Below are 17961 nucleotides of genomic sequence, written 5' to 3'. Positions count from 1 at the left end.
ATATTAAAATGATTAGCTCAACAAGTCACCTTCAAGTCTTCAAGCCAACAGGCATAATAGTTGAGGTTACAGCTGGTCAAAAAGTTTCCAATAAAGCACATTTCCTTTTGAAATGTTGATTTCATTAAATCAGCATTTTCCCAGAATGTAATCAACTTTGTCAGACTTTTTAGTGATAAAATTATCAAAATGATTTTTTTATGAAAAAGTTGGCATATTTTGTTTTGTTGAGGAAAAATGTTTTATTTCAACTATCATTTTGATATTTGTTATAATTAAATGTAACATAATTTATATGATATTATAAAAGTCAAAATGCTTAGACTCATATCATGTAACAACATGATGTCATTTTATATATTTTTGTTATACCAATTATAATAGGAAATTACTGATTATAAAAAAAATATAAAATCAAATTAAAGTCAAAATGGAAACAAATTTTTTTTGGGGGGAACAAAACTCTTTGACCCAAAACAAATGTTTTTTAGCAATTTTTGATTCACAGGTAATTTTGCAATTTCAACTTTTTGTTCCAATTCAGAACAAAAATATTTAGAATTGTCAGAATTTCCTATGGAAAGGAAATTCTGAGTTTCAACCAGCTATTGTTGAGATTTTCAAAGGCAATTGGCGGATTTAACCATTCATCTCTTACATTTTTATGGGAGTTGTGTGGCTAGATCCCCATGTCAGCTTTGCAAAATCTCAAGCCACATCTTTATCTCCATTACTGACTTCCTGTGAGTGAACACAGAACTGAAGACAGCTACTGAAAGTGACTTTCCACTAAGGAGGATTATTTTCGAGGTGGTTCAGTGATCATCCAAACTCCTAAGGTTTGGGGTTTGGCCTGGGTAAGCACCTCAAAAGACTGATTCTTATCCAAACCTGTAATGAGAATCAAGGTGAATATTATTCTTAAATGGTGTCCTCCTGTTCTTCCAGTGAGAACACTTAGATTACTCTTTTCATTTTCATGTAATTGATATATTTTTAGGGCCCAAGACGTTCCATTCTAAAAATGAGTGGAGATTCCTCTGAGGTTCTTTTGCCTCGACCCTAAACAGAACCAGTTCACTTATTCCTAGCAACCATTTCTGGAACGATACTGTGATTTGGGAATATGACTGAACAATTTATGAATTCTGTGTGAGATTTTGAACCTTATGTATCTGTGTCAGGCTGCAAACACCATTCTGAATGTGCAGCTTTTTGTCTTCTGCATGGTCTCTTTACCTCTGTTGGGTTAAAATTCCAAAGGATGGTGGCAAAAGAATAACAGTAGAGGGTAGTTGACTCTTAAGTCTCCTATCGTTGGAAATCATTTCACTGTGGACAAGACTAGTCCCTGCCCAGAAAAACTGGTTTAGCAGTGAGGAGGGTGCAATAAAGTCACCTGGCAAAGGTCTGTGCTCATGAGGGGGGGCTAGTAAGGATATCACCTGGCACAGTGGGACAGGAAGCTTTCAAAGGACAGAAGCTTTTCTGCTCAGGGGTTCTTTTTCTCCAGTCCGTGAAGAAGAAGCAACCCAGCATGTAACGCCTCATGAGGTAGGGACGCCCTGCCTGCTGGAACCCAGTTGATTCCCCGCAGACTCATATGGGGATGGTGAGCTTGACAGTAAGGGACATTGAGGTTTAATATGTTTATTGTGTTATTTGTTCTGTACACTCCTGTGCTGTACATGATTAAGTATAAAGGAGCATAAATGTGTTGGACTATGTGAAGGGTGTGTGTTGACTGTTTGACAACTACTGCATGCCAAGTGATAAAGCAGAAGCTTCACACCTTTAGGGTGAAGTTTTGGTAAAGGACTGTGTTTTAAGTACTGGGGAGTCTCAAGGGTCAGCAGTGTGCCCAGAGGGGACAGGTGGATGGACAGGGGCTCCAACTCTCAGAAGGGAGTGCCATATAGAAGGTCTGCACCCTGAGAGGTTACCTAGGGGACCCCGAGTTTGGGGCAGTGGCTGGACTCTGTTCAGGCTGCAGGGGCTTAACATTCCTCAAGGGATCCAGAGACTTGGATTGTCCCCACAACAGTCCTAATGGGTGGCCACTCGCTAGCATCTGTGACAGACACGCAACGTTTAAATATAATGTAAATATTTCTGTATCTCTATTATATAACCTTTTAAGTGCGAGATTTTATGAATATTGTAATACTTCTGCTAACTTTCGGTTCTGAACCGTGAATTAAGCTAGGCTTGTTTGTAAAAACGCAGACCTTTTGAGCTGAGTTTAAATTATAATGAAACCAGCAGAGGTTTTCTTATCTCATTTCCAAAGGAATGCAAGAATTCACTGCTACTCCATCTGTCTTTTGATGCCCATTCTGGAAATGGTGTCAGACATGATGCCCTTTTCCAAATTATTCCATTATTTTTGCATGATTAAACCATCTGTATTAGGCTACGTTACTCTCATATCATTCTTGATTACCTTTCTTGGGGCTTGTGTTGTATTGCTACAAGTGATATGAGTAAAGTAGTTTTGTTGCTTTAAAAACTTCCGGAGCTGCTTATTGTTGACTGTTGACCTCTAACCTGATCATGGAGGGTCTATAATTTTGGGGTAAAATATCATATCTCTGCTAAGCATGCTTACAGAAATAATAATGGACGTTATTGAAGCTGTAATAGGAAGTAGGTGAATATAAATAATTGTGTTAGTACGCTTTTGTTACGTTAGTGGCATGTTTTATGGGTGTGAGGCCAAACGCGAGAGTCTTGGTTCTAGTCAGGCTAAGGCAGGGGTTTTTAGTTAAAATTATATAGGCCTGAGGGCATACCCAGGTAACAATTTATGCCTTCTCTTGCTGTGCAAGTAAACAGGTGACCGCAAGTTGCACAAATTAGAGGGGATTTGGGGGCCTTCTGCAATATGTTAACTAGGCAGTTTGACCTCAGTGATGTGCAGGAATTATTAAGAAATGATTGACACAATATATTAATATTAATGAGTAGAAGATTAAGTAAGGAAGTCCGCAATGCCACATATGGATAATGGATAGGTATTAATTTTGTTATGGTCATGGAAGATGATCAAATATGGTTGTAGATTCAAATAGTTACATAAAGAAGGGGTATAAAAGATCCAGTCTAGTTCTCTAATTTCGGGGTTTGTTGGGTCCCTGAGACTTTGTAAACTGAATCTGGACCAACTCTCCACTTACTTTTCCTTCCATCTTTGTTTTTAATGGTCTTGTGATGAGGTGTAATAGACTCAGAGGACCCCTGCTGGAGTCCTCACGGTCCTACCACACCCCATCCCAGGAAAGAGCAGTAGATATAAGTCCTCCAGGCTGCCTAGGAGCTGCTGGTCAAAGTAGATTCAGTTGCTGGCAGGAACTAGGGGAGCAAGGAAGGTACTCCTGGCTGGCTGCAGGGACACAAGCAGGACTTCAGCCATGGGGTGAAGGTGCTGGGGCTGCAGGCAAGTGACCCAGGGAACAGAAGCAGCATCAACAAAGTAAAAAGGGATGCAGCAGGTGGTTGTTATTTGTAGGGTCCCTGGGTTGGGACCTGGAGTAGTGGGTGGGCACAGGTCTATCCCACTAGCCACCAGGAAAGTGGCTGCATAAGCCCAGGGAAGGAGCTGAAGAGCTGGAAGAGGGTCAGCATTTGTTGGACTTTGATACCTCCCCAGAAGGGGAATGAACTGAACTGTAAACAGTGACTCATCTGGAGAGCAGGGGTCAGTTGAGGCTTGCTAGGGGGCAAAGGTCTCCAGGGAGGAAGCCCTGGGGGCACTGTTCCATTCCAGAACTGGGATCACTTGAGAGCTAGCCCAGAAGAGGCTGAGGAATAAGTCCTGGGAGTGCTACAGGAAGAGACCAACTGAGCGTACTGTGATAGTTGGACTTGTTGGACTTGTACACCAGATGAGGTTTGTTTTGTTCACATATGGACTGTATATGACTTGGCTGGTGGGCTGAGTTGCCAAAGATCCACTGAGGAGGATGGTAGCCGATGGAAGGCACTATGAGCAGCGCAGAGCTGAAAAAGAACAGGCACGCATATATCCGATAGAGGGCGTTCATGAGAGGTGAGTGGATCCCATCACAGGTCTCCATGATGTAAGATTGAAGGTCTCAACAATGCAGGAAATCACTTTCCTGTACTTATTCTCCTCAAAGGCAGCACTTCTGAGAATGACACTAGGGACCAGTACCAATTAGCCAATACTGACATCAGCTACACCCCGATCCCTCAAAAAGTTAAGTTCCATGATAAAGAGTGCTAAAAAATAATCAATATCTGAACAACTCATGGTGCAGGAGGAAGGCAAACCAACTTGAATTGGTTGCTTTTAAACCAGCTGAACCTGGGTTAGGTTCTGAAGTCCAGACCTTGTTCTGTCGCAGTGAAGCAGGATGACACGTGAATTGTGCTGTTGTAAAGCTAAATTCAACAAGGTGTGTTGTGTGGATGTTAGGCTACCGACGCTTTTGCATTGTCCCATGATTCAGGTTTACTGGAACAAAAGCCTAAACTATTTTGCATTCTCCCACCCTTAGTTCAGTGGTACCCATGCTCTTGGGAAGCTGTTCAGAACATACTGAATTAGAGTCAGTGAAAGGATAAAAATTGTGAATTACATTGCTGAGCATGGAAGGTGTTGATTAAACTACTTCAACCTTTTTTGGATCGTGCTCCATATCACTAGCTTAGGATATTTTTTATTGGAACAGTTGATCAGCTATCAGTCACACAGAGTCTAGGCTGCATTAATCACATTTTAACTCATCTAAGGAGGATGGTGTGAATATGATAAAATAAGACTTCTTGAAATCTGATGAGTGCAAACAGATGACGGGTGACAGTGATATTTTCAGTACGAGCTGGGAAACTGATCTCTTTTGCATCTTTTACCTCTCCTGACATTTTAATGGAAGAGATGCAAAACTAAACCTGTCCTCCTTTGCTAATCATTTCAGAATAAATGTATCTAAAAGTAGTAATGCAAATATGTAAAGGGGGGGTGGGTCAGAGGGGAGGAAATCAGTCCAGATTGCCTCTTTTTGTTAAGATCTCTGGTACCAGTATTCTCACTTATGAGTTTTAACATACCTGTGTGATTAGCACCAAAATATGATACTGCCAAAAGACGTTTTACAGTACAGATGGCAGTGTCCACTGATACCTGTTTAACCAATAAGGATTCGAGACAGCATGTACTAAGACTTAGAAGCATTAACTATATCCCATCACTTGATGAATTGATTGAGGGATATGTGAAGCTCTTGAAAGATTTGAATTTAAGTGGGTTTTTTTAACTCCAAGTCTCAGTAGTGGGTTAAATGTAAGTATCTGGGATTTATTCAGGATAGACTAGTCTGTGGGATGGCTTCACTGTGTTCTATATGTACCTTTTAACTATGAGTTTATGGCATTATCTATATGGCAATAAACAAACTGCACTCCCATCCAGCTTGGGGCTCTGCTGTGCCTGCAAGGTACAGCCCTGCAAGGGAGGTGGTGTAGCTAGAGCTCCAGGCACAGCCCTGAAGATGCAGCATCCATGTTTCTCTGTATCCAGGTGGACCTGCTAGCTTGTGTGGACAAATGGAGGTTCTACAGCCTTGCCTTTCCTTACCGGCTGTGGAGAGGCTAGTGCCTGCAACAGCATTAGCTTCATGCATATGCTTTGTGCTCCACGCAAACCTGGCATAATGTGGTCCTTGCATTCCCCATGTTAGGCCAGGCTTTGCATGGAGCACAGAGGGCATGAGGCTGCTCTTGCCCTCCAGCCCAACCCAACCCGCTACCTCTTTCTCTGTATACATGTGCAAGGCCAGGCACCATTGTCTTAGGGTAGATCTACATTGCAGCTGGGAGCAAGCCTCCCAGCCTGGGTAGACAGAGATTTGCTAACAGGGCTCAAGCAAGAGTGGTAAAAATAGGAGTGTGGAGCCCGCCCAAGCTCCAGCCCAAGCCAGAATGTCCATATTGTTATTTTTAGCATGCTAGCTTGAGCCCCACTAAGGCTGTGAGGCGTTTTATATTGCCACCCATCACTGTAGTATATGAGCATCTTCTATGTAAAATTGATTGCAATGGCTCTAATTAGGTTAAGTAGCTCTTCCAATCAGTCATGGAACACACACACAATTCATTGACACCCAAAAGGGAAAGGATCTCAATCTATCCATGGTTAGAAGTAGCTGATAACATTTCACAGTATGAATCAACAATGAGAATTTTCATGTTGGAATAAACTTGAAAATAGGGGAACTGTTGTGCAAGTTTAATTCCCAGTGAGGCAGTATCCACATGACAAACCATCCCCACAAACTGGGACTTCTGTTGGCAATCTTAGTAGAAAAGCCCAGGACTTGACCGGAGTGTGGAGATACTGCCAACTAAAAGCACAGACTCTACAAATCAGTGTCTGGGACACCAGCTCCTGGAATTCTGTGATTACAACAGACTCTCGGCTTCTATTTAAAACAATGAACAATCAAAACAGACCAAGTAAGGTTCTGTGTCTCATGGTGTAGAAGAAAAGCTTGAAAACATGAACAGACTTTAATCCATGCAGGGAGGCTTTGAGTCTTCAGACAGCCCGAAGCAATAGCGCCTAGCAGAGTGAGCTGCCCCAGGTGTCTCAATGGAATTTTAACTCCAAGCCCTATTGCTTTGTTGAGGGCACCTCCGCAGACAATGCTGTGTGAGTGCAGGATAGAACTGGACTGATGTCACACCCTCACTCCCCATGGAAAATTTCAACTTTTCGTTTAAAAGAAAATCTAAGTCAAAACTTTCTGTGGACATTTTTTTTTTAAACAAAAGCCCAATGTTCAGCTGAAAAACCATTTTGACTGAAAATTTTGGACCATCCCTTGTGTATCAGGCCTGGGCCACCCGCGCAAATACATACTGGCTACTGGATAAGTATTTGGAAGACTCCCAGTAATGCTGTCACCCCCGCCTATCTGGAGGAGGATCTCTGCTTCTACTGGGGAGAGACTGGCCCCTGCTGCCAGTACTGGGGTGGTGGGGGAGAAGGGAGCCCCACTGATGCCTCCCACTTTGAGTGCAGCGGGAGGCATGACACAGGGGCAGGATTTGTCACTGTGTGCCTTTTGTCTGCCCTGAAGACGGAACAACTTTCTCACCCCAAAACTAGCCCTTCTGATTCAGGGAAGGGGGTGCTTGCATTGTTGTTGCTTTCCTTGTCAACTTTCTATTACACTATTGTCTAAAGACCCCACTTCAGATCTGGGCCCCACTGGGTTAGGCACTGTTCAAACACAAGGCAGGAGGTCAATGGCACAGCATGGAGTAGAACCCAGGTCTCCTGATTCCCAGTCCAGTGTCCTATCCACTAGATCATGCTGCTTATTGCCAGGACCGGCTCTAGCTTTTTTGCCGCCCCAACCAGCAAAGAGAAAAAAAAAAAAAGATAAAGCCGCGATCGGCGGCACTTCGGCAGCAGCTCTACCGCACCGCTTCATTCTTCGGCGGCAATTCGGTGGCCGGTCCTTCCCTCTGAGAGGGACCGAGGGACCCGCCGCTGAATTGCCGCCAAAGACCTGGACGTACCGCCCCTTTCCATTGGCCGCCCCAAGCACCTGCTTCCTGCGCTGGTGCCTGGAGCCGGCCCTGCTTATTGCTATACTTGTTCTGCAGATGAAAAGAGGGCTTCCATCTCCAACACTATTAATTTGGTGTCCTTCGCCAGCACTGAAAACACAGTCTCAGGGACTCCGTTTTGGGTCTGTTCTTTTGGAAGCCACAAACTCCGCAGAGCACAGGCGTGGAACTAAATTCATTTTTGTTATAATTCAGTAGTATTTTAATGACATCATTTCTATTTGGATTCCCTGGTAAACTCAGTTCCATTACGAAGCTCCTGCTGCTTACATAGTTAGACCAATAGATGTAAATAATCCAACAGACAGTGTGAACTCTGCTTTGACAAGCTGTAGTACAGAACCCCATGCTTGCTTTTCCTTTCATCAGATACACTCACTCTCCCTCCTTCTTCTATCGGCCACTGGGGGATGTAAAATGAAAAACTGCCTGATTGTGAATTATGACAGTAAAAGTTTATATGCTACTAAAATGAAGTTATGGTACCTGGGAGCTCAGTCAACTGACAATGTTAAATGATACATTTTAAAACTAGTTCTGAGATAACACCACAAAGGGAGCCACACATGCAGAGGTGAGGTAGTGCTGTTCTCCGACAGGCGGCGAGGCATCGCTGTGCAGAACAAAGTCTGGAGAAGGATGAGGGAAAACTACTGTACTGATTACAGTTGATCCTTATTGATCCAGAGAGATCTAAAGGGGACTGCTTAGGGGAGCGAGAGATGTTTACAACCTTGAGGTACGGATGAAAGTGTATGAGGATGAAAGAGGAAAGCAGAGATTCTTTTTTCATTCCTTTGACTGGTCACTCTCTCAAACTGAAGTCGTTTCCTTCTCCTCCTCATTCTAATTAGGTTAAGTAGCTCTTGCAAACTGAACTAAGAATGCCAACAGACAGCTTAGGTCAAGTAAGGCTATTAGTTTTCACTGGCACAACTGCAAAAGGAAAAGTTATTTTTTTCTTATTCCCCTTTTAGCAAAGCCTTCTGGGGAAAAGCTGCTTTCTAATGCTAGTGGACTTCACATTGGAAACGGGGGAGTGAAGAAAGCTGTTGTTTTTCTTGGTGATAAGCAGGCTGAGTTCCCAGTTAGAATAAGGGCTTGATACTGCCTTGTAGAGTTTTGCTCTGATATTTTAGCTCCTCTGCCACTCTGTGGTTTCAGTTTGGTTTTGTGTGTTAACTATATTTGATCATCCTTCAAGAACTGAACTTCTGGAAATTCAGTCTAACTAATGACTGGCTTCCTTCTGTGAAACCCAATCTTTACAGTTACCAAAAGAAAATCTGCTTCTGCAATTATGATGTGCACAGCATATCTGACAGGCAGGGGGAAACTTTTAAAGTATTGCAGTTACCCAAAATTTCTTGAGGTGTTTTGGATTGTATGTGCATATGTGCCATTGTCCTTTACTTGATGGAATTTGAAGTGCTGAGATGTGTCATAAGCTCTATACTACCAAGAGGCCAAGTGGTAGGGGTCTGTGCTTATAGAGTATTTACAAATAGCTATGGTGTGCAGCATAAGGAGGATCAGAAAGGCCTAGCTGTTGCGGATCCCTGGCCAGTATGTTAAGCAACAAAAAGGCAAAGCTTCCTATTTTTTCAGTGACTGGTGGATGGTGCTGCTGGAAAACCTGAAGCACTTTGACTTTACCTTCTCAGATATTCATTAGCACATTTCCCATTCACAGCAAAGTTTGAGAAATGTGATTTTGTTCCAAATGGTGCAGCGGGGGGGGAGGAAGGAGAAAGAGACTGGGACTTGCTGGACAAGAAGACTGGATCTGGGTGCTGTGTTAGGGAGACTGCAAATGGCTGGGTGAACAGACTAGGATTGGGAGCCAGTAGGTGGGAGGGAGACTGAGATTGCATGAGGAGCTACAGAGAGACTTGGACTGTCTGGGAAAGGAGACGGGAACTAGGAACCAGTGGGGAGGGAAAGGAGGAGAGGAAGGGGCAGAGGCACATCCGACAAAGTGTTGTGGGGGAGAACTGGGACTTGCTGGACAATGAGCCTGAGACAATGAGCGGGGGGGGGGGGAGGGCGGGGAAACTGAGGTTGAATGAAGAGTTCAGGGAGAGAGACTGGGACTGGGAGCCAGTTAGGGCAGGAATGTGAGCAAGGGGGAGTGGCTGGATGCCAGGGTGAGAGAAGAGACAAATTGGATGAGGTGTGTCGTTCTGAGACTGGCTGGATAAGGAGACTGCAGTGGAGTTAGGGGTAGACTGAGGTGAGACTAGGATTTGCTGGGCAAGGAAAGTGGGACTGGGATGAGACATCTGAAGAGTGGAAAGTGGAAGATATTAATAATTTTGTCTCAAGAGCAGGGTTTAATAGGGTGCCATAAATAAGGCCTGGGAGCTCCTATTGCTCAATGAGAAAAAAACAAAATATTGAATAACTTCTCACAAAGTGAGCACCATTCATTCTGTGCACTCAGTGAGTGTCCTGTGGAAAAAATAGTATGTGAGCATGTAACTAAAGACTGCATTGCATATACACATGAGGTTTAATTAAGGTTGTATGGGCAACCTTAATTCCGCATTTCCCAACTTTAAAATACTTGATTTTGCAACCTTAATAATGTTCTCTTTAATGTAGATTTTTTGTGTGTGATACAAGTATATAGAAGATGATCAGAGAGGAAGGACAGTCCAATGTTCAGGGTGCTAAGTAGAGACCTAGGTCAATTCCCTGATCTACCATAGAGTCCTTTGTGACTTTGGATATGTAATTTAGTTTCTCTATGCCTAAATTACCCATCTGTAAAAGGGTATAATAGATGCATTAAAGACTGCGAGGTGCTCAGATAATGGGGCTATATAAATATCTATGATAGAATTCAAAGCACCCATCACTGTAGGATCTGTGTGATCTTACACAAGCTTATATTTCAGTAACTTATATGTGACCTACCTCTTAGCCAGTTGAATAAACTAACACTGCTTCAAATATTTGCTTCACTAGGCAATTGGTTCCCAAACTTCCTAAATGAGGGTAACTTGGAGAGATTCTACTTCTTCTTGGCTTCATTAATGGTGGTGAACACCTTGGGGTTCTGGACCATTTCACATAGGTAAGTACCAGAAAATGAGGCTCTGACACTTCACTAGTGTGTGTGTAGGATTTCTCATTAAAATTACAAGTAAACCTTATAACAAAGCAGTGCTGACTGAGCAGCCTAGAGGTAGTTCATTGGATTACCATGCAGAGGGTCAGAGTTCAGGATTTTCCCTCTTCCCTCTTGGAGAGAAGGGGCTAGAAAGTACTTTGGCTGGGATAAGATTAAAAACAAAATATACATCCTTTGTCCCAGTTGTTTAAGGGGTCTTAAAAATCTAAAATTCTGTGAAGAATGCTAACACGAAAGATGGAAGGGAACTGTTTAGGGGAATGTAAGTATAATGGGATGGAATAGAACAAAGGAATGCACAGGGAATGTTTCCTGCTTCTCAGCTGTATACTAATGTCAGCTAGACTCCCTGGTGGAGATGGTGGAATGACTCCAGTCACTCAAATGCAGGAATCAATTCTATATTGCCAGTAGGCCTTAGATTATATAATCCAGGGGTTCCCAAACTGTGGCCAATAGGACCACCAATAATGTTTGCAAAACTGTCTGGGGACATGGTGCTGTCTCTACCTCCCTGTTTCCAGCTGCTGAAACATATTAAAATCCAAAAATACACTAAATACATAACTAATATTTTCCCTCTAATCAACAGTTGTTGAGGGGATGCTATTCAGTCACCAACTGTAGGACAGGCAGCCCACACCATTGCAAATGGGAAGGAAGGGGTCCAACAGATAAACTCTCTCTATTAAAATGTGATTCACACTATTAAAAACATCGAGAACCCTTGAGATAAACTAATTGAACTTTGCTAATTCTAATTTCTATGATTCTTCTGCTGGAAGGCTGGTAGCTTGATATGGGCACTAAGTATTCTTGAAGTGAATACCTCTGAGAGAAATGTGCTTCTAGTAACAGGGCCTGATTAAAAATCTGACTTGTTTTATTACAGATTTCCCTAACTTTGCAACACCAACGACCACGCTGGCATCTTGCCAACCACATAAATGCCATATCTAATCCAAATCTGAATTTATATCACGAGGCAGCAATGTCTAGTTGCTAATCTAGAGGGTTAGCTCTGGACTATATTTTTGACTCCGATTCTTGCAATGGATAGATCAATTTCTTCTCTGTGTACCTCAGTTTCCCCCATATAAAGTGGAATACCATTATCCACAAGTTCAGTATAGTGTTTTGAGGCCCATTGCTGAAAAATACAAGTACGAATTATTCAAAAAGTACTGTATTTTCCTAAGTGTTAATTTATTTCATGCCTGTTCTTTAAATTATCAAGACTATAGACTACTACCTAGTTTTTCTACAGCACTTTTCATCAGTAGATCTCAAAGTGCTATTATCTGCATTTTACAGATGGGGAAAACTGAGGCACAGGGAGGGAAGTGACTAGCCCAAGGCCACACAGCAAAATCCCAGCAGAGCAAATCCTTAAAAGGAGGGTCATATTGCTTTGTTTTTTTTTTATTTGCAGATACAGCAATCTGAATCAAGAATATGACCAAGGGTTCAGAGGAAGCATCCTTGACAAGAAACTTCTGCAGCATGAAAAGTCTCCCAAGTTTTATGACAGTGTCCTAGAATATTCTTCCACTTTGTCTCCTATGGAGACAGCCCTATAAAATTTTACCCTTAATTGACAGACCTGGCATCAGAGTGCAGTCTACCTGCTTTGTTGCAGTCAGTCATCTGGCATATTTTAATGAAACTGCCTATGTATTTATGAATGGCCTTAGCAATAATACCGATTTGTTGTTATATTTTTTACCAAGTACCACAAACAACTGCAAGCTTAGGACCTGTCCCTGTAGCTGCTCCAGCAGCATAATTCCAGTTGCTGTCAATGAGAGCTCCACAAGCAAAATGGCTACAGAGCAGAGCCTTTTAAATGGTGAGGGGAAATGTATAATGTGTTAACAGATGTATTTAATTATGGCTTAAACTGAATAAAGTCACTTAAAAATTTGTTTAGCAAATCATTGAGTCACACATTTACATATAAACAATTTTAAAATATCTTGTTTGGAGACAGTGTTGCGTACTAGACGGAACAGTGGGTTGGAACTCAGGAGATTTGTGTTCTATTCCCGGCTGGATTACCTTGGGCAAATCGTTTCACCTCTCTGGACCTTGATTTCCCCCTTTGTAAAATGGGGATAATACTGGTCCCTTTTGTAAAGCACTTTAAGAGCTACTAATGAAAAGCACTCTGTGCGAGAGTTAGGTGGTACTATTATAATTATTTAAATAACCTCAATTATTTTGCTCATATGCATGTACAGGAATCACTTCACTCATCACCTCTGGAATACAGTAGCTGTTTAACAACCTCACCTGGCAAAAATACAATGGAGTTTTTAAATGTAAGAATACTATATCCAAAAAAACCCCTGAAAGATAGGGAAATAACTCCCTACTTTGGAATTTGACATGTTGACAGTGGGGCTACTAATCATTCCCTTGTCAGCAGTGTCATGGGATTTTAGTGACTACAAGTAGGTGAGACCCTTTTAAAATCTCACTGGGAACATGGAACAGTTAGCTTCACAGTTCTCTTCCCTTAAACACTGTGCTGGGGGATTTGCTGTACAGGGTACATCTACACAGCAAAAAAACAAACAAATCCCACAGCAGTGAGTCTGAGAGCCCCGGTCAACTAATTCGGGGTTGTGGTATGGGGTAAAAATAGCCATGTAGTCATTCAGGCTTGGGCTGGAGGCTGGGGTCTGAAACCCCATGATGGGGGAGGACTCTGAGCCCAGGCTTCAGTCCAAGCCTGAACATCTACACAGCTATTTTTTGCTCTGTGGCGCAAACCTGAGTCAGTTTACCCAAGCTCTGAGACTCGTCGTTGCAGTATTTTTTGCTGTGTAGACACATGTGCCCATAGTGGTTCGGAGGGAAGAGAACTGCCTTCTATAAAAGTGACAGGTTCTTTTGCAATAGGGCTTGCATCCAAGTACTGACCAGATCTGTCACTGTTAAGCTTGTGGGATCTGATTTAATCCCTGAGAAAATCTACAGTGTGGTCAACTCTCAAGACTTACTATGTATTATTTCTATTGCAGTAGAGCCTAGGAGTCACAGCAGGACCTCACTATGCTAGGGAAAAAGAACAAAAAGACAGTCCCTGCCCCAAAGAGCTTATTGCAAATGTCACCATATTTGGTGTGTGACCCAGTGTGCCTGGGGCAGCCCTCAATATAAATGCCAAGATCAGGGCAATTTGCAAACAGGAGAGCAGATACTCCCAAAACTGGTGATTAACACTGAAGTTAAATTCACTAACCAGCCACAGACTGCACTTCTGATTTCCCACACTAGTTATCAAGAAGTTAAAAAAGGAAATCACACAGTGCCCTTATTGCATTCCAGTTCTCTGGCTCCCAATCAGCACCTAGGTCCAGTACAGTGAAGTTATTTTAAAACTCTGCTCACATAAGCAAAATGTTTTTCTGAACCCCAAAGGGTCAGCCACGTTACCAGGTCAGTATTAGGTTGGATCTTACCCAAAATACCATTCTGCCAGCCAATCCTTTAGTGTCTAAATCTAAAGGTTTATAGTAAAACAAAAAAAGGAAGAACAAGAAGAGACATGTTAAATGGTTAAGCAATCAGATACATACGGAGACTTCAAAGTCCATATATCAGGTTCTTATCAGTATTGGTGAGTTTGCTGGCTTGAAAGTCCCTCTGGAACACATCAACAGCTTGGATGGGTCATTCAGTCCCTTGTTCAGAGCTTCAGTTTGTAGAAAAGCATCCCAGAGGTCTGAAGCAGGAATGAACACAAAATGGAGAAGATGCAACTGCCTTTTACATTCTTTTGCCATGTGACTGGTACTTCCTGTGTCCCAAACACAAGCTTCACAGCATGGAAAAGCCTTAGAGTTCTGTCCATAGACATGCTCCTACATATCTTGCTGACTCATAAGGTGTAGTCCCTGGTCTTTCAATGGGTTTATTGTACAGCTGATGACCCTTGATGGGCCATTGAACAGGCTAGGCAGTGCTGATGCCAATCTGTCTGGAGTGTTATCCAGAAACACAGCACAAGTTTGTAAATATACATATTCCCTAGATATCTATTACCCACAATACAAAGGTGATACAAACATATAAACAAGATTATCATATTTAGTGATATTCTAACTTTTCCACTGATACCTTATGTGATATAGCTGGTAAGATTCATTGCATTTTTATAATGATGATGGGCAATCGCTCGTTACCAAGTTTGATCATCTTCCATGGGAGTTATGGGTCCTCACGTGGCTAATGAGGCCAATCCTTGAACCACAAGTTCTATTGCAATGAGGGTAGATGTTTTCAGGCTCAGCAGGAGGCTGTTGACCATGACTGGAAACCAGGCTCTCCTTCCTCCTGCGCCTCTTGTCCTCTTCAGCTTGTCGGTGAGCAAGTTCAAAATGCAGGCGACCGTCACGTAGGACTTCACTCCATATTAAGCGATCCTGGACAAGTGTCTCCCAAGTGTCAATGTCAATATTACACTTTTTTAGATTGTCCTTCAGCAAGTCCTTATAATGCTTCCATTGTCCACCCACGTTACGCTGCCCTTCTTTCAGCTGAGAGAACGGGAGGCGATGCTCTGGCATCCAGACAATGTGACCAGTCCAGCAGAATTGCTGACGGATGATCATTGCCTCAATATTAGTGGTCTTTGCCTCTTCCAGAACACTAATATTTGGTGCACCTATCTTCCCTTGAATCTTCAGAATCTTATGAAGGCTGTGTTGATGGTGCCTCTCAAGGACTTTCAAGTGGTGTCTATAGGTTTTCCAAGTTTTGGACCCATACAACAGTGTTAGGAGAATAACAGCTTGATAAACAAGAAGCTTGGGGTCTGTTCGAATGTTGTGATCTTCAAAAACCCTGTGCCATAAACTAGAAAAAGCTAGACTGGCACAGCTCAGGAGATGTTGAATTTCTGCATCAATACCTGCCTTGGATGAAAGATGACTTCCAAGGTAGAGGAAATAATTGACATTCTCCAGTGTCACTTCATTGATTTTGATAGAGGGGCATGTAATACCTCATTTGGAGAGGGCTGATAGAGCACTTTAGTCTTCTTGATATTAAGAGTGAAACCAAGACATGTGTAAGCATCGGCAAACACATTCAAGATAGTTTGAAGATCTTTCTCAGGGTGGGTAAAGATTGCGTTGTCATCAGCATACTGAACAGCTTTCCATCCATTCTGTAAATGATTTCAACGCCATCTGTAAACTTCCCAGCAATTAGGTAAAGAATGATGGCAATAAAAAACGCAAACATGGTTGGAGCGATGATACAGCCCTGTTTGACCTCTGTTTGTACTTTGAAAGGTTCACTCTGGGAACCAGCGCTGCTCAGAACAGTCACTTTCATGTTATCATGAAGCAATTGAGGACATTGATGTATTTATCAGGACATCCATTCTTAGAAAGTACAGTCCAGAGGGCACGGCGATTCACTGAATCAAAGGCTTTAGTTAGATCAATAAAAGCCATGTACAGTGGTCGGTTTTGCGCCCGACACTTTTCTTGCAGCTGCCATGCTATGAAGATCATATCTGCAGTTCCACAACATGGTCGGAAACCATTCTATGACTCCAGTAAAATTTCTTCTGACAGGGACAGAAGGCGGGTTGCAAGGATCCGCGCCAGAACTTTGCCTGCAGTGGCTAGGACGGAGATATAATGATAATTTCCACAATCCACTTTATCCCCTTTCTTGAAGAGGGTGACAATCAGGGCATCCCTCATTTCACTGGGTATCTCCTCCTTTATCCAGATTTTAAGGATAAGCAGGTAAAGCTGCCAAATTAGCTCTGGTCCACCATTTTTAAAGATTTCAGCGGGGATCCCATTTGGACCTTCTGTCTTGTTCTTCATTTGCTTGGTGGCATTGTGTACCGCATACAAATTGGGAGGGTCTCTGAGCTCATCCCTAAATGGTATCTGCTAACCTAGTGAATGTGAACCTGTTTCCCACTAGGGACTGGTCCCAGCAACTATTCAGCTTTCTACTATCATAGGTTAAGGTGATCTCTCTTTATGTCACAGGGTGGCGACCTGGGTTCTTGGTACTGATGAGCCTGGGTTCAGTTCCCGCTGATGAACATATATATCTACAGTCTCTTATATATTCACACTGATGGGCTTCAAACTTTATGAGAACAGTTCATGACAGGAGGAAAAGCCTGACACCTAGTGGCAGTACAGAATGCATTCCAACTACAAATATCAAACAATCTATTGTGATGATGGATGTATCGTATCCCCTTCCCCTCACAAGGAGAAGAAAGTTAACTAACTCCCTGCAAAGGAAAGAAACCCTGCCACAGTCATGATGGAAGGAGCAAGCAGCTCAACCTCATTGAGAGGGGGGATGTGAAATGAGCTTTGGGAGGGGCCTTTCCACCCAGCAGCATCTCACTTGCATCCTGGACCTGGGCTGAAGAGGACCCTGTTTCTAGGGCTGGTTAGGCTGCAGTAGTAGATTTGCTTTTGGCTAGAGGGCTAAAGAAGTGAACTACCAAAAAATAGAGGTTCCCTCCCTCCAGAGGAAGGACTTTAAGGCAGTGGCCGTGCACCTGATGGAGAGGTAGGCTAGGTGTAAGGTATTGTTTACCCCTTCTTAGCCCAAGTGGTTATAAAAATTTGGGTTCTAGTGGATTCTTTACATTAGGAGGATGGAATGAGATGTTTCTATGATTCAATCCAGTTACTTATCATGAATATACCTAAAGTCCTGTTTCCCCAAATGCAGCAAGGATCAAACTGGAGACAAGTTCTTTGCTCACAGAAGTTCACAACTCCAAGCCTCTTTCCAGCCAGGCAGCACTTAGCCCAAAAGCTCTTTCTAGGTTTTTTTCCTCAGGATCACACTAGCGATTCTTCTGTGGCTGTTTTTGGCTCTCTGCTGCTTCTCTTTCATCTTCTCTGGTGTTTCTCCCTGCCTATATCTCATATAGACACGCAGCCCCACCAATCAGTGCCCTAACCCCTGCATGGTCTATATCAGTCCATAGAAACCCCATGGGCCACATGGGTCCATTTCTACTCAAGCTTTGTCATGTGCCTGTGCTGTGTTTTGGCCGGTGGCTCCTGTTGTTTCAGCTATTTTGTTCCATCAAGGAGCTCAGTTGCTTTTTACACTTACCCTGAGTAAAAGACACCCACCGCATAGTAGTATTTATACCCATGCTCAGCATGATACCTGACAAACTAGCAGACAAGCTTCTAGGTGGTTGGGATCTCATTAAA

General features: G+C 42.8%; 1 protein-coding gene across 1 annotated transcript in view; it reads left to right on the top strand.

The window, feature by feature from the left end:
- The window catches only part of SLC15A5 (solute carrier family 15 member 5), a 65554-nt gene extending 53190 nt beyond the window's left edge, over positions 1-12364 (top strand). The window contains exons 8-9 of the mRNA XM_054016296.1: positions 10570-10678; positions 12168-12364. Coding sequence (XP_053872271.1) covers positions 10570-10678; positions 12168-12315 — 257 coding nt within the window. The 3' untranslated portion in view covers positions 12316-12364. The remainder of the gene's footprint in view (positions 1-10569; positions 10679-12167) is intronic.
- The last annotated feature ends 5597 nt before the right edge of the window (positions 12365-17961 follow it).

The sequence above is a fragment of the Malaclemys terrapin genome, chromosome 1, assembly GCF_027887155.1.
Source record: "Malaclemys terrapin pileata isolate rMalTer1 chromosome 1, rMalTer1.hap1, whole genome shotgun sequence".
NCBI lineage: Eukaryota > Metazoa > Chordata > Testudines > Emydidae > Malaclemys > Malaclemys terrapin.
This window is presented reverse-complemented; position numbering and strand designations above follow the sequence as displayed.